General features: G+C 39.9%; 1 protein-coding gene across 1 annotated transcript in view; it reads left to right on the top strand.

The window, feature by feature from the left end:
* Window positions 1-12,186, top strand: part of WDR49 (WD repeat domain 49) — a 65,384-nt gene extending 53,198 nt beyond the window's left edge. The window contains exons 16-20 of the mRNA XM_045030956.1: window positions 2,346-2,542; window positions 5,570-5,679; window positions 7,052-7,198; window positions 11,135-11,303; window positions 11,942-12,186. Coding sequence (XP_044886891.1) covers window positions 2,346-2,542; window positions 5,570-5,679; window positions 7,052-7,198; window positions 11,135-11,280 — 600 coding nt within the window. The 3' untranslated portion in view covers window positions 11,281-11,303; window positions 11,942-12,186. The remainder of the gene's footprint in view (window positions 1-2,345; window positions 2,543-5,569; window positions 5,680-7,051; window positions 7,199-11,134; window positions 11,304-11,941) is intronic.
* The last annotated feature ends 4,104 nt before the right edge of the window (window positions 12,187-16,290 follow it).

Here is a 16,290-nt window from a genome sequence, read left to right as displayed (position 1 = left end):
GGTAATGCTGGCTGACACAGAATGTTTCACTTCCAGAGAGATGACTTTTTAATTAACTGCTTCACTGCTGGTCCTTCACATCAGCTTCTGTATTGCCAGAGCAGTCCTGTGGGGGTCTGCCATTCAGTTTATCCATGTTTGCTATTTCTGTGCAGGACATAGCAGAAATATCTTGAACAGATTTTCTCTTTAGATTTTGGCATTTCTACCTGAATTCTTGTCTGGGAAAACAGAATGCAAATGAAAACATACACATGGATAGGAAGTTATTCACACTTTTTATTTAAGTTCAAAATGCTTGGTTTCAGTCCCACACAAGTTTTGGGCAAATATTGAGTCACTACTGTAGCTGGTCAGAATTTCCTCACAAAATGGTTTTTAGTTGGAAAATGATAAAACATTTTACGGAAATGTAATGCTTCTTAAGTCCAGGGTGGAACTTCTGATCAAAACAAGATACTCCCCTCCTCCCAATAGCTGATTTAGAGCAGGGATTTGAACATGGGTCTGCACAGCTCAGGTGATTGACTTAAACCATAGGCTACTGGCTATTCTAAGTTAGGCTTCTCTCAACCTCTCCTCTTGAAGTTGCACAACTTTGTACCAATGGGCCAGAGAGAAAGTAGTTAGGGAGACCCAGATTCAAGTCTCTGCTCTGCCTGATTTGGAAAACTTTTGTAGGGCAGGAAAATCGTTTACTGTCCAGCTCTAGTCACCGCTGACTTTTTCTTACCTACCACTACTCCTGAAGCCATGTTTCAGCTCCAGTAGATAATATCTGAATCATGGAGACATGTTTTCTAAGAATAGATGTAACATTGTGAAACCGTCATAGTGCAAATAAGAATAAATAATAATTTAATGCATCATATTTAGTCACTATGAGTGGGATGAGCCTCCCCGCCTAGTGGTAAGAGTCCACCTACTGATATGGGGGTAGGGGAACCTGGGTCCTCCCACTCCACCGGATTTCCCATCCAGGGTCCTCTTGAGCACTATAAAGCAGGAATCTGCTACCTGTGGTCCTGTGAACACTGTCCTCTGGGTGGCTCTGCTCCCACCATCAGGGTGCGTCATGACTGGTGGCTGTCCTGGGCAATCTGGGGATCTCAGCAGGCTAGGGATTCCCGGCTCTGTTCGGTAGATATCCCCATGAGGAGGCCTCCCTGGTATAGTCCCTCTGCTGCAGTGAGTGCAGCTCTGCCTCTTTGTGCCTGCCACCCTGCTGTGCTGAAGAGACTCTCTTTTGAGTCCCTCCTCCAACTGGAGCAGGGCTTTGGGGGTGGGGCTTTCTGGGCCCAGAGTTGTTCCTGTGTCCTTAACTCTCCAGTATGGGGTTTATCCACCCCATCATAGTCACTCATTCCGTCACTGCCTAAAACATTAAAAATGTTGCCAGCTTCTGTTAAGTTTGTTAGCAGAGGTGCTAGGAAAATGGATTTATCCCTTTGGGGGGACATTTTGGCTTTTTGAAATTAGTTTTTGTTCCAAATAAGAACAGAGGGTCAAAATATCAGAAAGTTTTGGGAAATGAAAAATTCTGAAAAAGTTTCAAATCAGAAATGCTGAAACAGAAAACTGACATTTTTAATAGAAATTATCTGACGTTGCTATGAGAGTCTTCAATTTTTCTGATCAGCAATGTGAACAATTTAATCAAAGTATACATTATTTTCACAAGAAACTAAACTATATTTTCAGCGAGTGCAGGGAGGGGGGAATTTGTTGAACTAGCTCAAATGGTTAGTTTTTCAAGGCAGGGTCTTGTGTTTGTCTCAGTCTCTGTGTTTATACAGTGCCTAGCACAAAGGGGACTCTCATCTTGGGTGTAGCCTCTGACAGTGGTGGGCAACCTGCAGCCTATAGGCCACACGTGGCCTGTCAGGGTAATCCGCTGGCGGGCCGCCAGACACTTTGTTTACATTTGCATGGCTGCTCTCAGCTCCCAGTGGTCGTGGTTGCCATTCCCGGCCAATGGGAGCTGCGGGAAGCAGCGCAGGCCAAAGGGATGTGCTGCCTACCGCTCCCATTGGCCTGGAATGATGAACCGCAGCCACTGGGAGCTGCGGGCGACTGTGCAAATGTAAACTAACTGGCAGCCCACCAGTGGATTACCCTGACGAGCCCACAACTTCTCTATGAGGTACTATAATGTAAATAATATGGATCTGGATCCAGGGAACCAGTTGCTCACATAAGTATGCAGGAAAATAATGAAAATCAATAGCTGTCTTAAAACTTTGCATCTGGGGGTACTTCTATATGAAAGGGGTTTTAAAAAAAAAGTAGTCAGAAATATTTCTAATTCTGAGCGGCTTTAAAATGCTTTCTGCTCTGCTAATTAGGAAGAGCACTGGCGAATTGAAAATGCTCCTTCCCACCCTAAAGGAGAGCAAAATCAAGATGAAAATGTGGGCCAAAGGGAAGAAAAGGATGATGTTCTAAAGAAAAAAGAAGCCCCTGTTTTTGGAGGAGAGCCATCTCCTAACCCCTTGGAACAAGCTATACTTGGTATGGAAGACAAAGAGGAATCTGTAAACATGTAAGTAATTTATCAAAAGGGGCTTTGCAATGGCAGGCTTTGGCATATTTTTTTAAACGTTTGTTTTCATCCAAATCGAGACAAAAAGTTGCTTTTTGTTATGTATATGTTTACTTATTTATTTATTGTAGAACAGAAATTCCAAACCATTTTTATTTGGAATTTTTTAAATGTTTTATTTCTTCATTTTTGATCAAAATGAAATGTTTCTACATTCCCAAAACTCAAATGTTTCATTGTGGTTTGTTGCCTGATGGAAAATCAATTTTTTTGGGGGCAAAATCGAAATTTCCCCACAGAAAATGTCAGTTTTGCAAAAGTGTTTTTTCTGTCAGAAAATCACATACCCTTTGAAGGGACAGAGCCTCAGCGTCTCTGCACGGAATTCCTCCTGGAGTGCTCCTATATTATAATACCACCCAGCTCTTCCTGTTCATCAGTAAATCTCAGAATGCTTTATGAAGAGGTTAAGTTTGATTATATTTTCTATTTTCCCCCATTATATTACGGTTTTATATACTTTATAACTGAGACAGAGAGGTGAACTGACACAGCAGGCCAGTGGAAGACCTGGAAGCAGAGCTCAGGTGTCCTGAGTCCAAGTCAATGCTTAATTCACTAGGCCAGTGTTTCCCAAATTTGGGATGCTGCTTGTGCAGGGAAAGCCCCTGGTGGACTGGGCCGGTTTGTTTACCTGCCGCGTCTGCAGGTCCCGCCGATCGCGGCTCCCACTGGCCGTGGTTCGCTTCTCCAGGCCAATGGGAGTTGCTGGAAGTAGTGTTGGCCAAGGGACGTGCTGGCCGCCGTTTCCTGCAGCCCCCATTGGCCTGGAGCGGTGAACCTTGGTCAGTGGGAGCCGTGATTGGCCTAACCTGTGGACGCGGCAGGTACAGAAACCGGCCCGGCCCGCCAGGGGCTTTCCCTACACTAGTGGCAACTCCAGTTTGGGAAACACTGCACTAGACCATGCTTCTTTCCTATAAATGAGCCCTAGTGTTGTATGTGTTAGTTTGTTAAGCATTTTAAAACTCTTCATAACTGGATTACTTCCTGACAAATTTTATGCTGCTTTAGTGAGATATTTTTAGACTACACTGTTCCTTCTATCATAACCATAATAATCATGCAATTCATTACCTCCCATTCCAAGGGTTTATATTTGTTCTTAATGCTCAAGTAGTTAGGTGTATATCTCTGAGAAAATACAGTGTACTCCTAAATGTTTAAAACTTTAATGACTCTTTGTAACATGGACTGTGTCAAGGCATAAGCACAGTAAAATTAAACTGTACACAAGTCTTTCTTTGGCTTAAATAATTTCCTGAATGTAATAGCATGAAACATTTACATTAATAAAAGATTTTAAAAGGTTATATTCTTACACGAGATTATTAGAAATGTCACATAATGTCAACAAAGTGTGAGCAAAATGGATTAAAATTAACAGCATTTTTGTGACAGATAAGATTGTTTGTGCAGAGCATAGCGGTACATTCTTAAAGATTAAAAAGCAAGTGATAAGTATTTATTGTGGTGAGCTGCATCTTTAAGTATAATGGAGATCGTTCTAATCTTAGAGCAATTCCAGCGATATCAGTACAGTAGCTCCTGATTTACTCTGTGGTAAATGACATCTGAATCAGACCCAATATCCACAGGTTTTAATATTTTCATAGAAAATGAAAAAAACTGCTAAAAAATAATCCAAGTTGAACCACTGCAGTATAACAATGAGAACATACCTTGCCTTAAGCATGCTCCAAATGCTCCCCAGCAAAATCTCCGGGTTCAGTAAGATTGCAGATTCTTCTATTTTCAGAAACATACCTAATGTGTGCTTGGAGATTTCCCTTCTACCCTGGAGCAGAACAGGTGGTTTAATAGACTTCTCTTGAGAGAGAGCTGATTTTTTTCAGAAGCACCTGAAGACAAAGAGGTGGAATTGTTCCAATTCTAATACCTCTTTACAAGCATATGAGAAAGGAGAATGGCGTTTGTGTACTCTAGTAAATATTTCACTAGTATGTAGTCTTGGGAGCAATTACATCTTCAGTCGAGTCAGATGCATCAGAAGTGGGGCCTCTTAGTACTTATTACTAGAACATGTTGATGGGGTTCCAAAGCATTAAAGGTACAGTGACACTCCTTTACAGCATGTTCTCTTTGTAGACCTATAATATCATGAGGCTGTAGCTCAGGGAGTAGGTTAATCATATTTATTATTTTTTAATAGAATGACAGTGAGTCTGGATGGAAAGTAGTGCTGGTCATAAAAATTCCAACAACGTTTCACAGAGAGGGTTCGATTTTTGCCAAAGTTCCAACGAAAACCTGCCTGCCAAGTTTCCTGCTAGCCCATTGGCCCAGTTCCTTGGCAGTCTGGGGCTCCAGGTCTACAGCTCTGGGTAGGCTACAAGGCCCCAGAGCTGGTACTACACTCCCTTTTTCAGAGAACTTCAAAATGTTGGGGTTTTGTTCCAAATTTTGAAATCCTCTGCGAAACAGAATTACCTTTCTCTGCCCAGTTATAGTCACAAGGAAAAGAGCTTACTCTCTGAGTCTAGGAGGATGGATCGGAGTCTTGGTAAATGGCCTAGAAGTGCTTTCTGTCATGGGATCTTAGTGAAAGAAAACTTCTCTCATTCACTATAAAGAGATTTTTGCAATCATTAGATAGTCATTTTACACATGAATGATAAAAATGACTATGGGCCCAATCCAACGCCCATTGAAGTCAATGGGACCCTTTCTATTGATTTCAATAGACTTTTAATCAGGCCCTATAAGATTATAAGTAGTCATATAGCATCTGGTTACTGAAACAAAAGCCATATGGAGCTATAAACATGCGCTATATTCTGACAATCAGCATATATGGGCACAGAAAGGTGTGACCCTTTGAATGCATGATAACATATGCCAGGCAAAGGATAAAAATAGAAACTGCAGGAGGAGATAAAATAGATGCCTATCATTTTGTGTTTGCATTTAAATTTTGGCCAAAAAGAGTCACTTGTATCTTCCTAGGATCAGTCCATGGGAAAACACGATATTGGGTAAAAAATATAAAGAAAGCAAAATCCAGAAAGGAAAGAAACATAAGTTCTTCAATGGGAAAACCATGCAAAACTCCACTGGTAAACAGACATTTTGACTTCACAACCTCAGCAGTTGTTATCTTGCATATCTGTAAGTACAGAATCTTATGGGGTCTTTCCTTGGGAGCAAGCCTGAGCCAGAACCAAAGGTAATGGAATTTTTCTACTGATAGGGAGTTAATAATGATTCTAGTCTCTTCCTTGGGCCATCTTACAATTAGGGTGAACAGATGGTAAGGGGAAAATATCGGGACTGCCACGCGGGGGGTGGGGGGATGACTTTTTTTTTTTTTTTACACTCACCCCTCCGGGAGTTCAGTGGTAATTCGGCAGAGAGCCCTTCAGTTGCGGACGGTCTTCGGCGGTATTTCAGCGGGGGGTAATAAACCTTGCCGCCAAAGACAAAAGCACCCGCTGCCGAAATACCGCCGAAGACCATCCGCGACTAAAAGACTCTCTGCCTAATTGCTGCCGAAGACCAGGAAACAAAATATCGGGACAAATGGCGTCCTGACCGTATTCTGGTCGGGACGCGGGACAAACTCCTCAAAATTGGGACAGTCCCGATTTTATCGGGATGTCTGGTCACCCTGCTTACAATAGATGTCTACACTAAGACACAACCTGCTCTCCTGCAGAAAGAATCCAGGTGCAGACATATAGGTCCAATTTGCAGTGAACTCAATGAGCTACATGATTTGTGGGTGGGGGCACATTCATTTCTTACAGGTGTACTTTAGGCATCTCTACTTTCAAATTTGGCCAATGCAGCGTAAAGGAGGTTGGGGCACCATTGATTTGGTTGAGATGTGCTACATAAATATTATATAATTTTATCAAGTGCAAATGTAGTTTGCTTCAAATTACATTGAATTACATATTTAAGAAATAATTGAAAATCTTTTAGCATCTGGAATTTCACAGTATAGACCCATTGTTGTTGTCAGTGATAAAACTAAAATAAGTGGGTGGCCCTTAACATTGTTAATTATCTTTAGAAACCTGATCCATTTTCTTTGGTTTTATTTAAATAGGTAAGCGAAACTATTTTTACTCTGTATTTTATGGAGGATGTTATGTATTATAGAGAAGAAACTGGAGAATATCCAAATTTACTGGTGAAAAGTGTCACTTCCAAGTGAAAACTGGGTGGGTTTTTTCCCCCTTAAATTCTCAGCTAAGAATCAGCAATCCTGAGCTTTCTCTGGTTGTTTCAAATAAAAATGATCATGGATTTAATCTGTACAGCTGTGTTTACAGTGCTGAATGTTTCTTGTCTCTGAGTATTATAGTAGCACAAGTGGAGTAATATGAATGAAGATAGACAAGAAAAGTTACCATATCTTAGAAATACAATTGGGCTGTTATGTGGAATTAATTCTGGTTTTTCAATAATCCTGCTATTTTAAAGGAACTTTTAGGTCATTAAATATTGGAGCCCTTGAGGCAGTTGTTGAAATGAACAAGCCTGACTTTGTTCTAAACCCTGACAAATACTTCAGGGAAATGACTGAGAAGAAGTGCCCTGAAAATCTGAAGCTCCCTACTCTTTCAGAAAGTAAGTAGACCTTGATTATATTCACATTACTCCAGCTTTCAGTACAGAAAAGCAAAAATAAAGGTCACTAGCTTTTGCCATCTGTGCAAAAATAAGATGAAGGTAATAGAGAACTCTAAGATTTATTGCTTAGTTGCTGATCTGGGGCTTCAACACAGCAGCAGGACACATAATCCTATTTGAACAGCTTCTTATTTTGTAAGGGCTTGATCCAAAGTCTACCGCAGTCTATGTCAATGGGAGGTCTTTCCTTCAGTAGGTTTTGAATCAGGCCTTAAATGTTCATTGACAGGATTACTCTGAAGCATTCACTTCTGATTCTGTTCTTGGCAGAAAAGAACAATCTTATTTTTAACAGGTTTTGATAAACCGATCCCAGTGTGAGAGAGAGAGATTTGGAAGGCAATACCAGTGAATTTCTGCTAAGCTGATTTGTGTCCCCATAAAGTGGGATGTTTCTGGTAGTATGCTGAGGAGTCCCCCTTTAAGGAAAATTTCATAGCACACACTGGTCTCCTTCCCACTGACAATCAAAAAAAGACAGGAGGTGCCAGATGGGGCAGAAGGGTCTCTAGGTAAGCATGAGGAACAATGCCATCTCTGATGTAGCCCCATTCAAGAAATGGCAGAAAGAGACAATTCTTCAGTCAGCTTTTCGCACCCAACTTCTGAATCTTCAGATGGCTGGCAATAGCAAAAGCACTCATGAAAACCAAAAATTCAATGAAACAAGGAGGGAAATGGTGAGAAGATAAGTGCAGAGCAGTTCTATGCAGGCTGACTGGAGAAAACATTTACTGCTCTACTCTATCATTACTGAGTGCCCTTGGGCCATTACACTGTGCTTTACATATTCCTACAAAACAATCACAAAATGGATCCTCAATATAATAATTATGACATCGGACTGTTCTTTAAAATATATATGGGTTGTCTGTACCTCTTGACAACCTACACTTTTCCTTCCCACACAAAACCAAGCTGACTTTTTTGGCAAGGTTTATGTAACTGCTTAAGTGTTGATCCATAAAGAAAATTGGCTTGTCTGATTGTTTATTGTGACTACACTCTCTCTGGCACTTTCCCTGATGACCCCCTAATGCTTCTCCTTTCTGCTGCTCCTTCAGAAATGCTGATGTTGAAACATCACTGCTAACCATCCTACTGTAGCATTTAGGGCTTGTTGTAAAACACATCATTGTAATATTTATTTGATAAGGCTTATCTACAAAATTTAGCAATTTTAATGTCAATAATTTATGGTTATAGGTGAGTTACTGTCAGGTTTGTGTGAGCCAGATAGCAGGGGTCAATTGACAAGTATGAGGAAAGCATTGAGAGTGTGTGTGTGTCGGGGGGGATGAACCAATTAAATGAAAGCCTTTGCAGCTGAATCAGCAAGGCCAAATTTTGGCATTGCATGTCCACATTTTAATTTTAAAGATTGCTTCTGTAATCTATATCTTGAAGTTGGATTAATTGCCACATGAACTTCATTTACTAGTCAGGTGCCTGTTCCCAACTGGTAAAAATATCTTTTTTTCTCACAGTGTATGTTTGCCAACCTACTGGTGTTATCTCTCTCTCTCTCACTTTGTCTCTGTCTTGCTCCTGTGAAAGATTCAGGTGTGGAATAGTAGGGTTATATTTATGTATGACTGATTCATTAATCCAACTGAAATTCATGATGCGTAGAGTAAAGAACCAGATTTTACACTTTGATATGTACATTCTATTCTGTTAACCAAAATAACCTAAAATCACAAAAAGGAAAGAATGGGACCCAATGTGTAATAAGAATTGAATTAGGTGTAATTTGGTAGGTACAAAAGTAATAAAACTAACGATCAAATGTCACAAACATAACACTTAGTAAATCAAAGTATATAATACAGTGGTGATGGCATCTCACTAATCTGGGAAAGCAACTATTAGCCAAACATGGATCTTTAATATAGATCCTTGTTGGGTCAGTCAAGTTTGTGTCAATTAGTAGTTATGGGCTATCAGTTACCAAAATAAAGGTGAGAATTTTTTTTAAAATGTCAGCAGTTAGGCCTTATCTTGCACATACTTAAGCAAGTGACTTACTGTAAGCACATTAGTAGCCATATTGAAGTCCCATGAAGGTTAGGCATGTGCTTGATTATCTTGTTCAATTAAGGCCTGTGCACAAGCGCACCATTGATCTTGTGCAGAGTCCCACTGATGTCATGGGAATTCTGCCTGTCCAAGGCACTTATATAGCCGCCCCCCCCCCCCCGTCGTATCTGACCACCTTACAACCTGAAAGTGTATTTATCCTCGCAAAACCCCTGTCAGGTAGGGAATTTGCACACATGCAACCCTTATTCTGTTTGATGTCCTGCTCCAAAACCCATTGAAGCCAATGGAAACACTCCCATTGACTTCAGTGGCCTTTGGATCGGGACCTAAATGCCCAGTTGTTTCCCTAAGTATTAATAACAACAAATCATAGTCAAGATTATTCACGCTCAGACACATACCTAGATATAATAAACTATAAACTCCAGATATATTCTAAATGATTTTTTAGAACTGCTCTCTAATTTCTTCAGAAATTTGCCAATTAGTAAGTTACAAGTTAGTTATGTATTAAACACAGATAATGGATTAATTAATCTTTTCTCCGTTTACCTTTGTTTCTGGTTCTGTTTAATATCAGGATATGGTAAATTATTTAAAATTCTAATCCTTTTAATCATTAAGGATCTTGTCCAAAGCCCATTGAAGTCAACAGAGAGATTCCCATTGACTTCAAGATGAAGTCAGTGTGAGCTGCTGATATTCAACACCTGTGAAAATGATGTTCTTAATTCTTTGAGCCATGTGCTTCCTTATCACCTACTCTGCACGAAGGATGCAGCTTCTTGCTTAAGAAGTAATGAGCACTGCACAGTTAGTTTTAGTGCACTTATGATTATTTTTATGGTCTCTGCACTGTTAATGGTCATTTGGGAATATTGCTCAATCCCTATGTATAAAGCTTGTTAAAATGCAAGTAAACATACATCTAAGTGTAGTGATTAAGCCATATCCACAATCTTAATAGCTCAGGTACGTGTTCTGATTAGTTTAAAATGATCAAGGCATCACCTGGGTAACAACATAGGAATATATAAAAGCCTTATTAAGTTAATGAATTATTTGGGCCGTCCTTCCATGGGAATGGTCCAGGTATGCCTTCCATCTCTGAGCTACTCATCAGGGTAGCAACTCAGTAAATATTGTTTAATGCTTCGTTTGGGTTGATTTTAATGGAAGGGACATATACACACCAGAGGGCAGAATTTGGTCCTTGATCTTGGACTAGAGATCCCTGGAGACCAGACAGCTGTGCGCCCAAATACATGACTGTAGAATACACTTGCTCAGTCATGCAGACAGTCAACTAGCAGTTTAAATTCTTTTGTTTCAATACAGGATAATTTGATTTCAGCTTTTTATGATCCTTTAGCAGCAGTAAAGAGATTAAAATAAATTAAAAGAATAGTGTTTTGTTTTTTTGTTTTTAAAAACCACAACAACCTCTGTTCTTTCTCCCTCTCAGTTAGAGGGTTCATAGCTTCACATCTTCAGAGGCAGACTGGAATTTTAAGGTGCAGATCCTAGAATGAGCGCTTCATATGAGTAGACTATGTAGGCACAGGACTCCATCCACAGGGCATTCTCTGCAGAATCTGGGCCTAAATGCTTAATGTACAGACTAAGCCAGAAAGGAAGAGCAAAATGAAAAGTAATTTCTAAAGAGCCACAAACTTCTCTTAGCAGATCTGGAAGCAAAAAGTCAGTATTGTTCTCTCAGATTTATTCTGGTTTTGTTTCTGTTTCCCCCCCCCCCAGTGGTTTTTTTTTAACAGTGCATCTTACCAAACATGACTGATTTTTTATGCGAATGTCTTTCCTGTTTTATAGCCTTGAAAGCTATATTTGATGAGAAGAGCCTGTTCCCAAAAGAAATTCTGGATCGTGAACAAAAAACAAGGCAACTGTGTGAGCAAATGTGCAACGAAGGCAAGATGATAAGAAATAAGAAGCAAGCAAAGATGAAAGAAAAATAAACCTTCCTGTTGTTACAAAGAAGGTAAGTGCAAAGAATACCATATATAGAATGAAGCTGACTTTGCCACAAACAGTTTAACAGAGTAAGCCCCACCTTTAGGGTCAAATCTTTCAGTATTTGCTTGGGAGCTGCTCCTTACACAGGATTTACAGGGCTTTTTTCTGCAACCAGGTACTCAGTGTGAATAACTTTACTCATGTAAGTCTCACTGAAGTAACAGGAGTCAATCAGAGCACTACATGCATGTTTGTCTGCAGGATTAGCCTTTCAGAAAAAATCTGCCTGAAGTTACTGGCCATTCCACATGCAGAGGGTTGCTAATTTGGATCATTTTGCAGGCCTAATCCTGCAAACTGTTAAACATGTGATTTCCCCACTGAGTTCAATAGGACTATTCATGTGTGTAAATAAACTCGTGTGCATAAGTATTTAAAGGGGTAGAACGCTAGTTTTGACTGGTAGGAGGAACTCCAGTTTTTTTTTCCTTACGAATTTCAAAACATGTTAGAAAAACTCACAGTAAGAGTGATTTAAAGCAAACAAAATGTGCTCTATAAGAACACTGCAGTGACATTAATAAATAGTCATATTATAATGTAAAAACTAAAAAGACTTATAAATACAGCATATGTATAATTAACTCAACATCTTCCTTTCAGAGCTGTTTCTGATCACCTTGGCAATATGGAAATAAATGTCAATGAACAATTGCACCAATAAGTCAAGCACAGGCATACAAAACAATTAAACTACAGACCCTGAATGTGAAGAATAAATTTCCAGAACACTTTTATAGCTAGAAGAACTGGTACTCCTGTTTTTTGAATGTTTGTAAACTTTATTTTGTTCCTGAGTATAAATTTATTTCTAAAGAGAAGCAGTGTATTAAAAAATCCAACTTTTCTGTCTGACAATTATTTACTTACTGTAGCAAGTAGTGCCTAAGATCAATTTAACTGTACTATAACATTGCCTGCATCTTATTTATACAGCATCATAAATTTGTATGGCATTTTATAAAATATGAAAAAATTACCCGCAGCCATTTCACATATTCCACGTTATTATCATGGCTTACTGTGTTTTTATGGTCGTGCTCACTATGTGCTTGGTGCTTTCCAAACACTGAAACATGATCTCTGCTCTGAGGAGCTTACAGTGTAAAGAGAGACAAGTGCACGGATTTTAGGGGAAAGGAAACACATGTGAAAGATAGGCCTTTTTCTGCAATATCCTTGAGAGACCTTATTAGATTAACTTTAAATATCTTTAGGGTCCATTGTATTAATGAATGTATGAATGGTTTGTTTTATTGTGGGCTGGGATTATATTTAACCCCTCGGGGGAGAGGGGATGCAATGTGAGACCTGAGTGTTCAAAGGACTATATTGAACAATGTGCCACACAAGAATGCACTTTTGGAACAAAGTATGTTAAGTGATTTCCCTGGGGAATCTATAGGGGGTGGTGAATGCAAATTCCCCACCTGCGATTATGCCGAAACTCAGCCCTTAGAAGCTGTGCCTTCAAGGGTGGGCCATTATATGCTGATTACTTGTTACAAGAGATCAAGATCAAAGACCCAAGCTGTATAAAGGAAAGACTGAGCTATTCATTGTAGCTTTGAATCTGAGACAGTTATGAACTTGTAACCATGGGGGAAATCCAGTTGTGGGTTTTGAAGCACTGATACCTATCAGAGAACTAGATTGGAGTTGGGGGGTAATCTCTGGTAAACTTTTTGTATGTGTGTAGGTTCTTTTATTGTTTTCATATGTTTTCTTTATAATGCTCACACCTTAAGAATAAATGTGCTTGCTTAGAAAGATCTGGTAACCTATTACTGTGGCAATTATACTGTTTTTAGCCTCTGGGGAGAAAGCAAAGTGCAGACGCTAGTTTGTTTAGGCAGTCTGGCTTGCTGAGAATAGCACAGTTTAGGTAGGGAACTGTGCAGCCTTGGAAAACCACAATCAGGAGGGAGAGGGACATGGGTCTCTGAGGACCCTTGAGTGAGCGCCCTTAGTGGACCATGGAGGAGGAATATAGGCAACAGGCACAACATGCTCCTCACATACAGGTCATCTTAATTCACTGTCAGCACCATGGCAGGCGTCTTCAAGAGGAATTTGGTTGTGGCAGGGCAAGGGCACTGCAGAAGAGCTTGAGCTGTACCATGCATGGAGGTCCATGTGGATGAAGGCATGGAGGTGGTTTCATGAAAAGCTGAAGGAAAAGCGAACAAGGCTGAGAGCATTGGTAGAGCAGAGGATACTGTCCCTGTCAACTGTGTGGTGCTGAGTAACATGAATTAACTTTATTCTGATCTCAGTTCCACTTAAATTTCAGAACTGACTAGCTTCAAGCAGAAGCCATTTAAAAAAAAAAGCAATCTGCCATAGAAATGATCCTTCTTGCCTTCTAGAAATGGAAGGCAACCCCCTCCCACCCTTGTCTCAAAGTCATGCGGCTCTGAGGTGCAAGCTGGGCAATATTTATATATAAAATTCTTCCTCTAAAGCTTGTGCAGTTGTGGTTCTGTACTAAGGAAGCCTGGCTTTATAGAAATAATAAATATTGTCGCTAAATGGTTTCTCAAACGTCTTAAAATACTATTTCTGTAATACATACAGGCTATGTCAAATGTCTGATTGGGGTAGTATTTTATCATTTTTTTATTGGCATTTGTTTTGGATGACTTGCGTAACTTGTGATGAGCCCATTCCATACTCAGGATGACTAAGGGTACATCTACACTGCAATTAGACACCCGTGGCTAGCCCACACCAGCAGACTTGGGCTAAGGGGCTGTTTAATTGTAGACATTTGGGCTCAGGCTGCAGCCCTAGGTCTGGGACCCTCCACACTTGCAAAGTCCTAGAGCCTGGGCGCCAGCCCGAGCCTGAATGTCTACACTGCAATTAAACAGCCCCTTAGTCTGAACCCCAGGAGCTTACGTCAGTTGGCATGGGCCAGCTGTGGGCTTTTAATTGCAATGTAGACACACCCTAAAACCTCTACACCACACTGTCACGTAGTCCTTATATCTATTATATAATGTCACAGTATTTTATCACTGCTTGTTGCACTAAACTGTCTAGGCTAAAATTGTACCAGCCCTTATGAACTGTGTGTGTGAGGATGGAATAAGGAGCCTACCCCCAATCATTGCCCCAGCACAATGGGGAGCTCCACGCAGAACTGCGCCTTGTGGAGGCAAGAGCCTCCCAATGCTCTGCACTATTCTACCACAGACTGCGGCTAAACACATGTAATCCTTTGTCCCCTTTCCCCTCCCAGCTATGCTTAAAATACATACACCCACAATGTCTGATGTATTTGCAATTTGCAGGTGAAACCAGGTGGAAAAAATAACCATTATTTCTATGGGTCAAGTTAGGAGCATAGTCCATAGTTCTGCTTCAAATGCAGACTCTCTCAAGGTAAACTAAAAGGATCAGAAGGGCACATTAGAACGGTGGTCACGTTTCTGTCATCCCAGAGTTATGCTGTCATCCCATTCAGCTGAAACACAGTTCTCTCCATTAATTTCTTACGCAAGGCAAGACATCCCAATTAATATTGACACATTTTAGAAAGACAAATTTTCATCATAAACTTTGTGGCCACCTGTTACGGGTTTTGGTACATTAATCATGCTGCTTTTCATGATAAACATAGAATCGTGTCCTTGTCTTTGTTGCCCTTTATTTTTCGTTTCAAGGCAAACCAGTTTTTAAGTATAGTGTTGCTGTGAAGGGTGGAGAGAGAGGTGAAACTGTTTTTCCAGGTAAGCATATGCATTAATTCTTTAAATTGCTTTTGCAAACAGGAAACACGTTACTGGTTGCTGTTAGCATAAAACAACTAAATATTTTTAATTATGTGTGTTTTTTTATTATTGCCTAATCCAAATTCCTTTTAGCTATAGCTTTCTTAAGGTAGGACAGAGCAGTAAGTATGGGCCTGATTCTTATTTCCATTGAAATCAATGGAAGTGCTTTCGGTGACTTCAGCAGGAATGGGAGTGGGGAATTGTAACTGAATCCAAAATATAATTCTGCAACTTAACGTGTTAGGCTTTAAAGCCATTAAAGTCAATGGAAAACATCCAGTGATTTTCAGTGGACTTTGGATTATGAATTTAGTGTAGCCCCGTTGAAATGGATAGTTAGGGGTTTAGGCTGAGATTGCTCAAAGCAGCCTAAGGGAGATTCCTTAGACTCCTTTGAAAATTCCAGCCTCTAGTTTCTTAACATGATTCAGGCTTATACTCAGTGCTGACGTCGTTAGAGGTGTCCTCCCTCTTGTCTGCCCTTGGTGCTTGCACAGCTGGAATTTAACAATTCCAATGTAACTCTTGAGCAGGAAAGAGTCCATTGAATTCCGGGCTTCATGTGAGTTAATTTTAAGTTTTATAATATCTGCTGTATTACTGTGCCAGAATTTAATTCATTATTTAGTAAAATGGTTTTTGTGATAGACTTGAAGGGTGCTTTATAAAACCAGATCTATTCAAATTTACATTTGTATTATAAGGCTACATTTCTAAAGCAATATTTGACCTGGAATTCAAGAGTGACCCACACCAAAATCCTGGATTCAAACATACTTTTGAGTCTGAAAGTTCATCTCTGTTCTGAATTGTACAAATGGCCCCCTGTTATCTTAATACACTGATTCAAAATCCCAGATCCAAACACCCTAAAATTAAAGGTGTTAGAAGTATAGATTCAGATTAATATTTTGCAGCCACAGACCATCTCCGTTTGGATTCTATATTCCACTCCAGATAAAATCAAGCACAGCTTGGTATTTTTTACTATGTACAATTGTGGTAATATAGCTGTGTGTGTATATAATTGTTGCTAACATCAATTAAATGGATGAGTTACTTAACTGAGAGCACAGAATACAGTAACTCCTCACTTAACGTTGTAGTTATGTTCCTGAAAAATGCGACTTTAAGTGAAACGATGTTAAGCAAATCCAATTTCCCCATAAGAAT

This window comes from Mauremys mutica, chromosome 9 (genome assembly GCF_020497125.1).
Source record: "Mauremys mutica isolate MM-2020 ecotype Southern chromosome 9, ASM2049712v1, whole genome shotgun sequence".
In the NCBI taxonomy this organism is placed as follows: domain Eukaryota; kingdom Metazoa; phylum Chordata; order Testudines; family Geoemydidae; genus Mauremys; species Mauremys mutica.
This window is presented reverse-complemented; position numbering and strand designations above follow the sequence as displayed.